We start from the raw sequence: 17,032 nt of genomic DNA on the forward strand, positions 1-17,032 counted from the left end.
ATGCTCTTCTATGATCTGTCACCTTTTCCAGAAAAGCTGTATACATCACCAGATAGACTTGACATTCAAGCATTGTGGGATTGTTCAGTTCACTATTGTCAGTTCTCAGCATAACCCTGTAGTCTCATGAGAAGAAAAATTAGAGGTGGGGTAGGATGCTAACAAATATTTTGAAAGCTAAATACCAAAACCCTGTTGCCCATGTGCTCCCAACCTCTTGACTTCGCAGTATTGACTGAAGCTCCAGACTACTTTAACTACGTCTACCGTTTTCACTCTCATTCCTCTCATGAATTATCTCTTTCTGAATGGATTTCTTAGTCTTTGATTGTGCCACTCAGTGTATCCTAAGTTTGAATCTAACCTCCTAAAGGGGAAAAGCCAGTCTGGGCTTTTGCCCCTGCGAGCTCTTGATATCTGCTGAGATGGCCAAGCGATGTTCCAGTTGGTGCCAGCTGTGGCAGCACATTGTGCAAGTAGACCTGCACACTGAGGTGCCCCTAACACTTCGATCAGATCATAAAAAGCTCTTTTACATGGTCACGTTGGAGCACATTGCTTGGCCAGAGCTGAGATGTGAAAAAGTGTCACCACCAATAGCTGAGCTGTCTGCTTACCTCCAATGTGTAATGTATTCTGCTGAAAAGCTGCTCATTTAGTTCCTCAGTCTTTTGCTCTGTATTCTGCTCCTTCTCAGCCTGTTGCCTCAACATCATTGCCTCTTATTGCAAGTAGCATGTTATTTCTGTTCAGGGATGAAAAAAAGATCTAATTCCTTAAGTTCTAAGAGGGCTCCCTGAGCTGTGACTCTACCTGGAGCTAGTTGGCAACTGTAAACATAGAGCCTAAATGGCTTTTAGTTAAATGTAAGGCACCACAGGGACATTAGGACTCATTCCGTTCTGTTTCCTTTTTTACCTCTTCTGAGGCAGGCTATGTCTTTGCATAGACTCTCTTACATCAGTAGCATGAACCATTCTGCTTATATTAACTGATGGAGCTAAGAGATATCAATCAGAATGAGGGTTCATGTCTTACATGAGGGGCTAATTGGGTTGGAAATGTTGAAATATATTCATATATTAGGAATATATTCATAATCGTATCCATATTCATAGGAAACAGAACTGTTTGCTGGTATTAAGATAGGATAATAAATCATGAGTTAGTCATTTAAGAGATCAAACCAAAGCTGATCTACTTAGGCTAATTTTGCCCTTCTGTTCCAATTTAGAAATAACTGTTCTGGGTGAAAAAAAAGTAAGTCTAACTGTTTCTTAGTTTACTTGAACATTCTCCAGAAATCATCAGTTAGCTCTGATCTAATGCATGAGATTTAAATAAGACTAGTACATATGGATTTCTTTTCCTTTATCTTCTGTTTTCTGACCCTTCAGGCAAGATCTAGATCAAAGTTTTAGTATCTGCCATTTTTTGAAACACTAAGGACTAGAGACATACTTAAATACTGAGATTTTTGTGGTGTTTCACGAGATCCTGCTGCTCAAGCATCAAGAAAAAAACCTCTACACCTTATCTTTAAATTACAAGAGTTAGGAAGATGAGAAAGGATTTACTGCCATCTTAAGATCTGTCACTAGGCTATGGCTATTCTGCATGAAGAACAATTTTTAAAAAAGCAGCCCTTTAATTCTAATCAGGTGTTCTCTAAGCCCAGTTTTAGGGTATATGCTATCTAAAGATGAAGGTAGGACTTTCAGATGAAGTGGGATTTTTAAGTGTATTACCACCTTATTTGCATGTGAATTCATGGAATGCATGTCTAGGTATCCTTGGGAGACCCACTGCTTTCTCCTCTGCACTCTAGCCAAACATCTTTGAAAAAATGAGGCCCTATATACTCTTTAGCCCTTGGCAAAAATGGAATTTTGCCAGTTTTGTAATTTTGTAATTGTGGGAGGAACTCTTAAAACCTGTGAACTTTATCAGAGCAAATTACTTAATCAAGCTGAACTGCAGTTTTACACTCTAAGTTCTGCTGTTTCAAGGGGAAAAAATGACTTTCAGCATTTTGTTGGTCATTTGCATGGTAAAGTTGAGAAAGCATTTGGCAACGAGTCTTTCTGCCTTTTTGGAATGGGCGCTCTGAGCAAAACCTCCTGGGGAGGAGCATTTCATCAGGGAAAGAACTACGCTATGCTTTGCCTGGCATGGAGGGCCATGTTATCACAGTAGGATTAAACTAACAGTTTGTACTATATAGATAAATATCACACATACAGGGTCAACTTAAATAACTGAAAGGCTGAGATCTGTAAAAGAAACTCTTAGTCATCTAGATCATGACCTGTCGAAAGAAGAGTTTTCACTAACATTTCGCTACCATATTTTTACCTTGGGCAGTAGGATATCCAGCATGTCTCTTGCAAAAGCATTTTCTACTACCTTCTGTTGCAGGATGTATTCTGACACATCTTCTCCATGTTGCCATTTTTCAGTTTCATTCCATCATCTCTAGTTAGGCTTGTTTAAATACTCATTAAAAGTACAGACTACTTTTCTATCCAATTAACTGGACACATGAAACAAAGATTAATTGAGTAACTAGTATATAACCTTTAGGCTCTTTTACGACAAACCCTCCTACCTTAGGGGAAACAATTGTTCCCCACTCTTAACACATAGAAAGGCCACTCAGGCTGTAACCTCTGCTCTGCCTCTGGTTTCCTGCCGCTCCCCTGGGATGGTGCCGGCAGCAGGCAGCCTGAGGCACTGCGAGGCTTGAGGCTCATTGAGCCCTGCCACAGGCATGGTGGGAACATGATTCTCCCATTCAGTGGCACAAGATACTCATGAGGGAGGAAATTGCGAGTTCCGATCTCTTTCTTTAAAGCTTGTGATTGCCTTGGCTAAGATGCATAAATGCTCCTCCAAGCTCCTCATGCAACTAGTGTTTTTGATAGAGAAGGTGCTGAGATACTGAATTTCCCTTTAGTCTTGCCATGACACAGCGCTTAGTAACATGAGAACCAGGCAAGAGTAGAAGTAGACCTTTAGCAAACATTAAGATATTTTAGGTGCCTCTGTGTTAAGCAATAGCTGAGTGGTGTTTCTAGGATTACGATTCTAAATATAGTTAAATTCTTCCCTTCCCATAGGAGAAATGTACATTGTCCCCATGGGAAGTGCTGCAAGCCTCTCTCATAAGCAGTTGCATAGCTCACTGCTAGAGAATAGCTTATTTGTACTCCTAATTTAGCAATTATATTCTTTCCCATTTGAAGTGCTTTTGATTCAGGGACAAAGCCTGCTTGGGAGGACAGGCATTTAGGGGTGGCTCACTCCTTGTTTTGTGTTACTCTGGTGCAGCTGATGTATGCCTGTTTTCCATATGTGCTCTAGCAAGGGAGGGTGCTGTGCTCTTCTTCCCCCCTGCTGACAGAATATTATTTTTGTATCGCCATAGAGTAGATCTTTAGAACAAGGTTTTCTCTCTCTATTTCTCTCTTTGTCAAGCACTAAGAATAGACTCTAGCCTCCTCCTGCTGGGCATGAGTGTCAGGACCCTTTATGCCCTCTTATCTTGTCCTCAGCTTTTGTTATTCTGCTCACTTGGCAAGTGCTGTAGATGTATTGCAGCTTCTACATCAGAATTGCTTCTACATCAGAAGAGAATACGTACATATCAAATACAACTTCCTTTGAGGGATCTTGTTATCTCCGCTAGCACTCTTCTGTTCCTTTCCCCTGTTGAGATCAAATATCCATTCTGGATGGAGACTCTGGGGCTCTGCAAGGTAAAGCTTTGTATGTATTGCTAATGTGCAAGAGAGGCCGTTATCACACTTGCTAGGTCCTTTCATACAGTGAGTCTCTCCTCTAATACCTTCTGCAGTCATCATCCTTATGCAGCTTAATAAAAATTAACGGTCTGATTTTGAAGTGAGCTGAACATCTACAGCTTATACTGGCTTCTCTTGAATTCCTGGGTGCTCTGCCTGTAGGTGAATAAAAAAATACCATTTTTAAATCCCTACATGTTGCTGAGTTTTATTCTTCATTATTGACAGTACTGGATTTGTAACATTTTTCAGTGTCTCCTAATTTGTGAATGTAAGAGTTCTCTATTCTTCTCATTCAGCAGCTTATCTGCTGACTGACTTACTGTTGTAACTGATAATCAGCCCATATATTCTTTTTACACTAATAATTCTTCTGAGCTAGTTTATGACACTCCCTTGATATTTGTTATTGGAGTCACTTATTTCACAATAACCCAGCCTGTGCGAGCCAGCAGTAACACAGTTTTGATCCAGCAGTTACAGCTCAAAGTTCTTAATTACATTCTACCATTCATTATATGCAAGATACCAGAAGAGAGTTTTCAAGTTCTAGTGTAAGCAGAATAAATAGAAAAGAATATAAACATAAACACTAACTAAGATCAGGGTGATTTTTGCATTCTTTTGTAAAGCCTCCTGTTTTCCAGTTTCCCCCACGTACAATTTCTTGAACTTGGAGATATACTTAAAAAGTGAAATACCTATTTTTAAACCTTGACAGGCAGAAAGCTGGCCTACCTACCCAACTGTCTTTGGAAATAGTTTTTCATTACTTCCCCATTCTCTCCAACATGATCTGAGGCTTTTACAGTCCTGAGAGCTATGGAATTTGGATGCAGATGAGTTGTAGTAGTCCACCTGCAGAAAAAAAAATACTATCCCAAGCAAACTTGAAGGGAGTAGTTAATTGATTAAAAAAAAAAAAAACCACATAACTGAGCAGAAATGGTCCCAAATTACCATTAGACCCTTAAATAGCTCTTAGATTAGTAGAAAATAAAAAACCAGTGTTATTTAAGTGTGTGGAAGTACTAACCTTGAAAAGAACAACTAGAACAGCCCTCTGTGCTTTTTTGCTCCCTGATACTCTAATACCATCTACAGGATGAGTTTATCAGTTTGGAAGGATTAAAGTCTAAAATGTGCAAACAAAACTGACAAAAATTTGTTCAAATATTTTTTTATTAGTTAAAAAAGAATATTTCCATGATATCTAGAGATACCATGTGCCTGTGCAGATGGACATGAGACATTGATCAGTGTGTCCAACCACTGGAGCATCACAGCACTCAAAGCCAGTGGGTCAGGAAGCCACAAAGGACGTGGTTAGGGAGACACATACCATAGTAAACCATTGCAGGAGTCTGACTTACATTTATTGTGTGATTGGTTTATGAGGCAAGTGAAAGACTACAGTGCTGAATGCAGTTAGTCTATGGGTATCAGGGTTCTCCTGTTGTGGTGTCAAGCTAGTATTTCCATATATGCTCCTGGAATTCTCTCTCTTGAGCTAGAAGTCCCCAGGTTGACTAATTGCCTTCAATTCCACCCTATGAAAAGAGAAAGGCAAGAAAATAGATGAATATTTTCAGTGGAAAATATATATAAAATTATATCAGGAAAAAAAAACAATGGCAGTCACCACATTAAAAATCATAAACAACAGCATAACAATAAAGACTGTACATTGTGCAGAAAACTGATGAATTATCCGTTCCCTCTGAGAATCAGACATTTATCTAGTCTAACACAGGTCTCTAGTGAAAATGAGGGTGTGATTTCAGTGTGTTAAGTGGAACTGAGATGAACTGCTGTCAACAGGAGCATCCTGCTTTCTGCTGCCATGCGATTCTCCCTACCAGACACACACCCTGATATTGCACTTGTGCAGCCATAAGATCAGTAGCGTGCGTTTTCCAGACACACACGTGCCAGCACTGGCACACAAGAGGCTATGGCTGGCAGAGGGTAGTAAGCCTTTTGGAAGCTCTAGGTACTGAAAACGCAACCCGAGTTTCAGAGAGGCTGCAAACTGAGGAGTATGGGTGCTCACATTAGTGAGGGGTGCTGCAAAGAAGCAGCCAAAGGTCTGCTTGAGAATGTTTGTCTATTCAAAATGTCCATGTTGGGCAAAGAGGATTCTACCTTCCTCATTCAAGAGCTGAAACTGGCCCAGAGACTGACACTCAACTCAGGGTTTTAAAAGGATATTGCAGCTAGAAAAAAGCAAAAAATTAAACTAATTTAAATATAGAAAAATCTAACTTGTGTTAGCTCTTCTGAAAGAAAAACTATTTCAAGTGATGATTAAAACAAAAAAAACAAAACAAAAAAAAAAAAAAAAAAAGAGAGAGAGAAAGAGAGAGAACACAAATGTGACCGTTTACACTTCAAAATCAGCCAAAACCAAACAGCAGGTTAGAATCTGGCACATCTGTTGCTCATGGCAACCCCTTGGACCTAAAAAGGGAAGTGGCAAAACCCTGAGAATCCCCGGGCTCAGATTTTGTCAGATATTTAACAAAAATGGCAATACTCTGGCTTTATGGGCAGCAGATCTCAAATCTCCAATGTACAGAAAGCAGAGGGAAATTTTTTTTTCTAGGAAAAAACATGAACACAAAAAAGACCATGGGCTACCTTCATGACTGAGGGACATCCAGGCTGTGGCTTCACCTTACCTCTCCGCTGCCTTCTGTGCCTTGCACTGCTTCTCCTGCCACCCCCGGCTGCTCAGGCTGCTGTGGCTGAGCCAGATCCTCCTGCCAAGTCACAAGGGGTAAGGTTGACCTTACAATCACAGGCAGAGTCATGGCCCTAATCTTAGACAGGCTACTTGCGTAGACCATGCAAAATGGGTTGGAACATTACATATGCAACTAAAATAGCAGGTATAATGCATGGTAAATATTGCTCTGAATCAATTTTTTTGTGCAGTTGGTTAGAGCAAATGTTTATAAAAGTGCAATTCAATTTCTTATACCCTCTTTTAGGTTCCTTTTTTTCATATGGAGAACTAGTTCTTTCTTTGAAATTTTCTTTTGCATTACCCAGTCCAAACGGAATTTTGACTCTTTCAGAGTGCAGAAACTTAGGAGGAATAAATACATTTTATTTTACCCGAAGTAAGGTAGATTATACATAGCCTTTCAACACTTTATGTTCTTTGCAGTAAGCACTAATTTCACAGACTAATACTAATTTCATATACAGCAATATCATAGTGACTTTAATGTCATGCCTCAAATAAAATTTCACTATCAAAGGATAAGTTTTCATTTGTATTTAAAGTCCAAGCATTTTCATAAGCACCTTGAGCTCTTTTAGCTGCTTCCCCACATCTTTTAGCTACTGTGTTATTCAACGAAAAAGAGAAAAAATGCATTATTTACTACGAGGCAATTACTTTAAACATGTTTTTTTTCACATGGGCAGAGAAGACATATGCTGGATATGCACACTGGATGCAGATAAAGCAAAAATGAACCTTTATGGAATCTGGGGTCATCTGTGAGACCAGGAGGAAGCAGAAATAGCAAGACGTCTAGAGTTCATCCCCAGCATATGAGGAAATGCAAATAGTATTACTGGCCTTCTCTCTTCTCTTTAAGCCCACATGCCCAGCAGCATCCCTTAATTTTTAATCCGATTTCCCATATAAAATCAGGCCACCACAAAAGGAGGATGAGAGATATAGATTATATGAAGGGGAAAACTTGATTTTGAATAGAATGCAGACATATCATTTGAATTTCAGTACTTTGGAAGCATGGAGCTACCCCTTTCCTAGTGCCACTGCTAACAGTGCAAATCAATTGTTCAGGTAAAATCTACTATAAAAAGAATTTTATGATCAGTGTGTTTTGGAGAACTCTATCTGAGATTTATGGGGAGATTACTTTAATCTGTGAGAAATCATACGTGCACCGTTTTGACATTAGGAGACTCTGTAAAGAAATATCTAATGAAGAAAATATGTGAAACCTGCATGGGTCTCATAGATCTTTGGAGGGGAGGGGAAGGAAATTCTACGATTCTATGAAAAGAAGGGAGCTTCCTTCAACATCCTCAGGCTCTATGATTCCTCAGTAATGCTTCATGCCACAAACAGACGGAGTCCAGCTGTACAACTACAAATATTTTCCTCTGCTCTTCAATGGTGAATATGCATTGTTAAAAGGGCGAGGTAGAAGAGCTTTTTAGGACAGAACCTGGACGAAAACCTTACTAAATACTCTTCATTTTCACATGTGTCCTTAGTTTCCTGTCCAATCAAAACTCTTCATCAGCAGGACAACAAAACTGAAGAAGAACTGGGAAGAAATGACATCAAACAAATAGGACAAAAACAGGCATATATCACAAACACTCAAATATATAAATATAAGCTAGATTCCATGGGAATTTAAATTCCTAATTGGACTTCATTTTTAATAGGAAGGGGAACTAGGAAAGTGGTTTGCAGTCTATTTGTCCTACTATAGATTTGCTGCTCTCTATGCAAATTACAGTAATAGATCAATCCACCAAGAAATAAAATTGCCTAAACACCTGCTTTGGTCCAGTAATGGTTTCTGTTGTAGCTTCAAGCGTTCTCCTTACTTCTCTGCTGAGAGTTAATTAGCTTATGTATTGGTGATGTCTCTGTATGAAAAACAGTGTGATTTTTTTTTCCCTAAAAAGATATGCTCCTAACTTGCATGGCATTGTTGGCTGGAATGACTACTGCTATTAACAGTCTGATCCGTGTTAAGTAAGCCTAGGTAATCTAATGACATCAAATTATGTGCAGGATGGAGATCAATATCTGGTCTCAAATTCCCCAGCCTAGCAGGGACCTAAGGCTGCCCGGGAGCCGTCACAGTTCTGTGGAATCACGTCGCTATGGCCTTTCGTAAGTGAGCTCTACTGTCGTCAGCAAAGAATGGCCACTGAGAATCACATCCAGAGCTCTGTCCTGCTGCCGTCCTCACACGTAGGAAAGTAACTGAATTGGAGCATCCAGAAGTCCCTGAGAAACTTGATGTTAAAAATGACAGTGAGGCATAATAAGCAGCGACAGCAATAACGTGCAGGAATTGTCCCAATCCATAGACTGATATTGATATAAGTCTCCCCTATTCAAAAGGCAACCATTAAAACAGCTGTGCGTACACCAGAAATGAACATGCTGGATCATTAGCTGCTGTTGGATTGCACATCCCAACAGAGGCACTTTAACCCAAGTGAGCTTTTGACCCAAGTAGCTCACACAAAATGCCAGAAATGGCTAATGTATGCTTCTCGCTCCAAGAGCAAATTTAGAGAGGCTGATCACCGCTCTGTGATTTAAAGCACTTTTCAGCCATATGGTACAGTATAAAAATGAACAGCACTACACTTCACAGCTTAACAGTGCACATTATGTCAAAGCAGATAAATAACCTTAAACTGTATTTTAAACATTTTTGAAGAGTTTATAGACTGTTATGGTGAAAGAAAAGAAAATGCAGATTCCTGCAGCATAAGTCAGTGGCAACAGCTGCAACAGGAGGCACTTTGCAGCTTTTTGGAGGGTTAACAGCTGCCATGTGAAACTGTGGAGGTGAAGCAAAGGCGACAGCCCAAGGGGCTGAGTTGCCTTAGGAAAACTGGGAGGCAGTTCCTGTGACAAGGACCAGGACAGCGCATAGAGCTTTGCAGTCCAATCTTTCTGAAAGGAAACGACCACTTACTCTTCTCTGGAGAGGGGAGCTTACCCCAGACAGATTCATAGACAGTTCAAAGAAAATGGGATCCCTCCCTTAGGACACTTCATCTGAGTGCAATGGGGGAGCTGAAGAGTCCCTGTTCAGTACTGTGCTGCTCCTTCTATCTCTTAAAACGCACTGTCTGCTAGGACTGCACTACAGAGGGATAAAAATGACTCATCCATCCATTTTTAGAAAAGGAAGGAACCGAGTTTCTTGAGAGTTTTCCTAAAGCACCATGGCAGGAACCAACACAATCACAGGATGAAGAGCTGTCAGGTAGTGTTAAGGTTTTCATCTCACAGCCCTTTTCTCACACACTTCCCTCTCACACACATGCCCAGAATAGCGAACAGGAGATGAGGGAAGGCTGCATTCTTCATCTGGGCATTAGCTGGGTGGGGATTACACTGACAACCTGGTAAAACCACACACACAGGTTGACCACATAAGCTAAGGGTCTTTGTTTTGAAGAGCCAGAAACTGCTGGATAGCAACCCCAGCTATACCAGTAATAAGCAGCGTGATGCTGTGCAAGAAAGTAAAGGTAAAAATTTCATGGGGACAGTAAGAACTCTGCCATTCATTTCAGTGGTGTTCATCTAATCAAGAGGGATGAAATGTTCTTATAGAAAGGTGTGTTGCAACCAGGGGTTATGTTATAAAAACAATGCTTTTTTTTTCTCCATCCTAAAAACACCTGAGGCAAATACCTTATTGAGATTCTCTTCCTTCTCTATCAGAGAAAGCATGCTGATGCTGGAATATAGCTGTTACCAGAAAGACAACAAATTCTGTGGTGAGCAAGCTTTCTTTTTGCTTTAAGGCTCTTTAAACAGTGGTGCACTGGCAACCTGCTACAAATTTAACAGTCCACAATGGGACATCAATTGCAAAAGGCAAAGAAAGGCTCAGCTCACTACAGTGCTCTTGCCTTTGGGTGTTGAAGCAAAAGCAATTGGCAGCATCCCCAAACCACTCCCTTGTAAGCCCTCAGGCAGCCTCACAGGCCCTGTGGGTGTGCAGTGCCAGACGGGTTCAGGCTGAATGCACCCTAAGTGACGCAGACAGCTCCAACAAAGCCCTGCCAGCATTTAAGGTGAGCAGGGCCACCTGCACAAGACACACAGATGGGTGTGCACATTTGCTGTCTTACTGCACAAATCACTTTCCTAAGGCAAACTCTTGGTGTAGTTTTCCATTCTAACCCAGCCTGCAGACAGACTCTTGCCGAGTACCTTACAGCTCACACGAGTGCAGGATTACCGGCGTGCAGCCTTTAGCCATGAAATGCACACTGTGTCTTGTTAAGTTTAAAGCTCCACCAGTGACGCTAACTCAGCTGTTCTGCACATCACCTGACACTGTGAGATGACAAGCGTATGCCTGGATATATTAATGAGAATAAGAAAGCAGCATAGAAAATGTGACTAGGTGCAAAGTAGCCCATCCAGGCTGGTTTCACTGTCTTCTCTGTGTCTCAGGGAGGTGTCATTGTTGAGTATAATGAAGCTTAAGTATAATGAAGAAGAGTTTCAGCTACTTTTTCTACTTAATCCTCATGTGTCTAAGCTGTTGATTTTCCTGTTCCTCCTGCTGGGTGTCTCCCTTGGTGCAGAGGCTTAGCAATTTTGCTCTCTGTGGCATCTCAGGTGCCCTTGGGTGCTCTGTCCTAGTTGCACTCACCCTACCAAAACAATCTTAAACTAAGTAGGTGCTTCATTAATTTCTGCCTTTAACTCCTTCAGCACAACTGTTAATATTAGTGGAATCGCACATTTTAAGCGAATAGAATTAAGACCATGTATAGGAATGGTTCATATTCCAAATATGCAGTTGTTATGAAAATGATAACCTAAACTACTGGTACGGTGCACATGCATAGAAATGATGAGGTCATTTCAGATAACTGAAAACTGCTGAAATAATTAATTGTATGAAATAAAAAAAGATCAAAATTAATTTAAAATGACAGAACTGTGACTGACAACTAAATCATATAAAAACTGACAGGACAAATGGATCTAAATGGAAGATCTAGGTGGAGGGCAAGAGAAGAATAATTATAGAGGAGTATCAGCTACTTGGAAAATTCCTCTAGTCCCTGAGGTGCATTTAGTGTGTGTGTGTGTGTGTGTGTGTGTGTGTGTGTGCATGCACACACACTTCTTCCCTACCACGTGGTGTCTGCAATGCAGCAAACTTTATGCTGTGTCATGTAGATGAAAAATTAATCCTATTCTAAGACAGGGATATTTAATGTGTGGTTATCTCACTGAAATTACTTAATGTCCACTCCAGTGACTGAGATGCATGTAGAGCTACAGATCAAACACTACTGATAGTTATCATTCTTTGTATAGTGGAAAAAACATGGAGGGTTTATTAGCTTTTAATTTATGTATTTTTACTTAGTGCGTAAAACCTCCTCTAAAACAGTCAATTATTTCTTGTACTCAGTTAGCCAATGACAAAGTTCTACCAAGCGATGTCAGTGCTAATCAAGGCCGTGCACATCTGGTGCCTGGCACCCCTCTTTTAGTGCAGAGCTATTTCAATTGCATTTTCTTCTGCCTGTATCGGAGTGCTCTCACTGAGGAGAGCAGGGAGCAGAAGGGGCTTGTCCAGCAGGGTGACAACTGCCCTATATGTATACCTGTTTCAGTATCTGTCATCTTAAGTGGAAAGCTGAATTATTCCAATGCTACAACACTCTCATAGGCCGAAATCGCTATTTGCTATACTCATGTAGCTCAATCACCCCATAGCTGTAAGCCCAGAGCAAAATTTAATCCAGAATCTTTAAAGTTCTCTGCTCATTGCTAGTATACATCTTTCACTGATACCCGCTGTCAAACACACAGATTAAATGTCAACAAGCTCTCTGTAATTGATATTAATACTAGGAACAGCAAGCTGAGAACATGCATCCTACGACATTCTAATACCCAGATTCAGGTCCTTCTGTAGCACTGCTCCCTGTTCACCATGTATTTACAAGATGCCCCAGCACTTTGAACAACCCCTCTATAAAGTCGACACTACGACTACGACTACTATCGACACTACGAGTAATTGACAACAGAAATTAAGCAACTGCTCTTTGCAATTAAAAAGGAGGATGACCAGATGGAGCATAAACAAGGCTCAGGACTGTATGTAACAACTATCTCAAACTTCAGGGAAGAAATTCAGGGAAGTTGGAGAGCTTATGTAGGATTGGAAGGGTTTAATATCATCTATTTATTTTTTTAAACAGGTAAGCGCTATACCTTTTCAGTCTTCTCAGTATACTTCCAACATGCCTCTCTATGTGCTACAGCTCCAGACACTGCCATCGGCAGCCTCTGGCTGTGTGTCCATTAACAAATTGTGCAGCACAACAGGAGTGGATCTGGAGAGGAAGCAGCTGGTGCTGAGAAGTGGCACAGCATTATTCCTTTAGGACTCTCCCTGCCGACCGGCCCTGGTGCCACGGACACTATCCCCTGAGCAGAGGGGATGTATTAGGCAGGCGCTTGGAGCAAGTCATCTGCTTTGGTGCCACCCAGAAGGAATCCAGTTCACACATTCTGAGACCACTCTCTGTCGTGAATCGAAGTATGGCGAGTGAGGATGACTGGAAGATTTGTACTCCTGACCTAAACTATAATGCTAGGGCAGATGGCCCCCCTCTCTCACTGACAGTAATGTTTTTCCTGAACTATCTTCTCCTGTGACTTCTTTTGCTTTGTTTTTCTCCTCCTGTTTTTCAGTCTGCTGCCCATCTCTGCCTTTACAGTTTCCTAGCTCCCTCATTCCTATGTCTGCCATTTGACCTATCACACATCCCACATTTTTTTCCTTCTTGACCAGTCCCCATTTTAATTTTAAGTGGAATGACATTAACAGAAGATGTCAGAATGACAGTTCAGATGCTTAATCCTGTAACCCTCTAGAAAACTCATAGCTTCTGTGAATTGCCTGCAGTATGCATAATCCAGAACCATTACTAGGATGAAGGAATAGCTGATTTTCTATGGGACTCTCTGCAGCAGGATAGAAATAGATAGAGCAAATCAGCTAGAGGTGCAAAATTAACACTGCTAAGCTTTAGCTGATCAAAGCTAAAGAGCAGGGGCTTTAATTTATAACTAAAAGGAAAGCACATTGCTGCTGCTCAGTCCATGACCAAAGTGGGGATGGTTCAGTTTATGGGTGATGGGTTCATACCATCAGCAAATTCCCAGCTTTCCTGGAGAGACTACCCCTGAGCTGGTCAGTCAAAAGGTACAAGAGGGTAGTCTATCCCCACTGAATGAGAAATCACTGTTTGCACTCCTGCAAACCAACTGTCCTTCCCTATGGCAATAAAGATTAATCTTATCCCAAGGGCTTAGCAGATCTTCTATATCTGCCCTTTTTACATGTTTTCAAGAGGACATTTTGCATCACTCATAGTTGCTGTTCTCCTGCTTTGTTAGACTATTCTCTCAGGATTTATAGTGTGTGTAGAAGTTTTGTTTCACATCACAATGTGTTTACTGTTAGGTCAGGAAATTCATCAGCCAACTGTCTGAACAATTAAACAATTTTGGCCAGCCTCACTTCGCTTTCATTCCGGGTTTGGGTTTTGTGACTAATCCAGCTCACGTCACTATCAGCTCTATTGACTATGACCCTCTAAAGATGCGGAACAAAAACAAGTTTACCAAAGAACTGCCAAATATTTGCCTCTAGAATAGCCTCATGTACAGTACAAATGGTTGCTATTTACTATCATATGGTGAAAATACCTTGGCTAATGGTCAATTTTGCTTTCAGCCAAGGAATCGTTCTGCTCCTCTACATGCCCTTCATCCACTAAGTCGAACCAACTCAGTTCACCACATTATATTTGAGGACAGAAGATTTAATTCTGGCTTAATCAATGCTTTATTTGGGTCACATGGCCTTTATCAAAGGTTGTTGTCAAAATCAGCCCAATTAGAACACAAGATTAGACTTTTTGGAGTCTCCTATGGGACCACACTCTTCTGAGCCATACCGAGTTGTCTGAATTAATGCTGCCACCTACTGCTGACAAAACTGATGGTCCTGGTAGGGAAATAACTCTGCATTTCCATTCCAGGGGATGGAAATTAGTAGAGAGGATAGGTGGTAAATATGAAATTTCAAAATACACCTCAAAGCGCTCTGTTGTAAAGATGCTGACTAGGTGGGAATATAACCACTGACATCCCCCCCCTTTTTTTTCATATCCCAACACATTCTGGCGCTTTGTCTCCTGCCAGACTTTTCACTTCAGTTTTTCTTACTTCTACTCAAGTCCATGAAAACCTTGCTTTTTTACATTAAAAAAGAACAGGAAAAAGACAAATTTGTTTTAAAATTAAAAAAAACTGTCTGTCCTGAAAAATTGCTATAACACAAAGGACAGTGTCCTCCAAATAAAAATACTAATCTTTAAGATCTTGATACAAACTTGTCTTGATGTTTGTAAGGGCATGCACTCCTTTACACTTTGAGGAAGTTCACATTTGGAGTCAGATGTAAACCAAATTTTATAGCAAAAAAACCCAAAAAACAAAAAACAAACAAACAAAAAAAACCAACTAATGTTTTAAGACCTCTCAGAATTTTAAAGTTTAAAGTAACTCCAAGTATATTGTATTTTCTCTCCTTTGTCTTTGGTGCTTAGAGTATCAGACTGCTTCTGAATAGTTTCATTTACTGCTATATCTACATAGAGTATGGCAGGAGACAGTGCTATTACCTTTAACAGCTGTTAATAACAACTACAATTAAAAGCATTATATATTAAACATATATTAAACATTATATATTAACAGATATTGTTGAAACCATCAACTGTAAACATTTCCAAATATTTTAAGATGTGTAATACAAGCAAGACTTTTCTACAGGCTGCTGAAGAAACAAACTTACCTTTTTTATAACTCCTGTAGTGGCCACAATGGTCTCTGCTCCTTCTACGGTCTTGTTTGCCACTGTGTTCACGCTGGCTACTACAGCTTCTCCCACAACATTGGCCTGCTCTTTGGTCTTCTCAGCAACTAGGATTTCAACAAGAGAAAGTCAATGAACTCAGTATTGCCAACAGGCTCCCAAATCTGGGACAATATAATGATTGCACCAAACTAAGAATAAATTGGCTCAGGTATAGTCCTTATTTGGATTTTCTATGTGACAGCACATCTGAATTTAGATCATGTACATGACGGTTTTGTCTCACTCAAAATGCTGTCCAGGGGAACGCAGACACTGCAGCCTGTCAGTCTTCATGGGCAACTGAAAAACTCAGTGCAAGGGGCTAAGAGACAACTGTGCAAATAAAGCATTTTGCAATGTAGACTCTGTATGGCCTCCCCCCAAGTACCTGCTATGTGTCCCTTCTATATAAGTTAATAGATCTAGGCAGAAAGAAAAATCAGTCATGAAATTTCCTAAGGAAGGGATCCATTCATATCTGTTCAGGGTAGTCCGTGTGGTGGACCAGCCTTAGAGCTTGTGGATCCTAGGCTGGTCCTGTAGGGTCCCTGACTCTGTGACAGGCTGACAGGAGGCTCCTGAAAACTAAGGCTTTGGCCCAACAGGAAATGATGCAAGTAAAGCCTCTCTGCATTCTGGACTGAACTCTTGACTTTATGAGATGTCTAAATCACTGTCAATCAGTAGAGCCTGCCAATAACATTTGTTAGATTTCTTTTGATCTGCTCCTCTGATTAAATATTTTCTCCCATCCACATGCACTGCAAGTGCCAGACCCTGACCCACTGCTCCTGGCAAGCAACTTTCATTCATCAAACAAAGGCCACGTGGACAGTGCTGCCTCCAAAAGGCCTCCCATTTGGCAGGAGTTATGGCCTTATCAAGAGGTTCAACAATTCACTATCGCCTTCCACATCTCTCTCGGGTTTTTGCTCTTACCTGAAGTCACACTATGCACTACGCCCTCCTTGGTTTTGGCACCTGTGAAAGCAAGCATATAGTCCATCAGCGTTATCTAGAAAAGAGTGCGTTGGTTTCTGGACCTGGATAGCTTTCCGTCCTTACAAGGTGTAGTGGGGGCTCCTGGTGCAGTTGGCACCTCCTGGAAGGAAGGGAGAACCTCTATTCCTACAGCTCGCAGAAGGGACCAGCTTCTCCTCCCACAGAAGTCAACAAGAACTTTTTTTGCTAGGAGTTGGATAACCTCAACCATGCATTGCTTGGACACGCCTGCACTTGAAAAATCTTGATTATTATGTGTTTAAGAAAGATTGTCTCTGGAATATTTCCAAAATTAGAACAACAGGTAAGCACAGGTAAATCAATGTCAGGTTAATTGTAAAAATGAACATATATTAAATGACCAGGTAAAATCTCACTATTTCAGCTTTTTAAAACATGGAGTCACCTCTTTGACTCCCTCCTGCCTTTCAGCAGAACATTTGGCCGCAGTACTCATTTAAGGCTTCTTTCTGTACACTTAATAGAGTCTAGAGAGGTTTGAGGCTG

At 40.7% G+C, this 17,032-nt stretch overlaps 1 protein-coding gene across 6 annotated transcripts in view; it reads right to left on the reverse strand.

Annotated features, from left to right (window-relative positions):
• Positions 1 to 5,157: 5,157 nt before the first annotated feature.
• SNCG (synuclein gamma) overlaps positions 5,158 to 17,032 on the reverse strand; it is a 34,028-nt gene continuing 22,153 nt past the window's right edge. For all 6 annotated transcript variants that reach the window (XM_062580128.1, XM_062580130.1, XM_062580131.1 and 3 more), the window contains 4 exons: positions 16,463 to 16,504; positions 15,461 to 15,588; positions 6,485 to 6,565; positions 5,158 to 5,353 (listed from right to left, as the gene is read on the reverse strand). In XM_062580128.1, coding sequence (XP_062436112.1) covers positions 5,333 to 5,353; positions 6,485 to 6,565; positions 15,461 to 15,588; positions 16,463 to 16,504 — 272 coding nt within the window. In that variant the 3' untranslated portion in view covers positions 5,158 to 5,332. The remainder of the gene's footprint in view (positions 5,354 to 6,484; positions 6,566 to 15,460; positions 15,589 to 16,462; positions 16,505 to 17,032) is intronic.

The sequence above is a fragment of the Rhea pennata genome, chromosome 7 (genome assembly GCF_028389875.1).
Source record: "Rhea pennata isolate bPtePen1 chromosome 7, bPtePen1.pri, whole genome shotgun sequence".
NCBI lineage: Eukaryota > Metazoa > Chordata > Aves > Rheiformes > Rheidae > Rhea > Rhea pennata.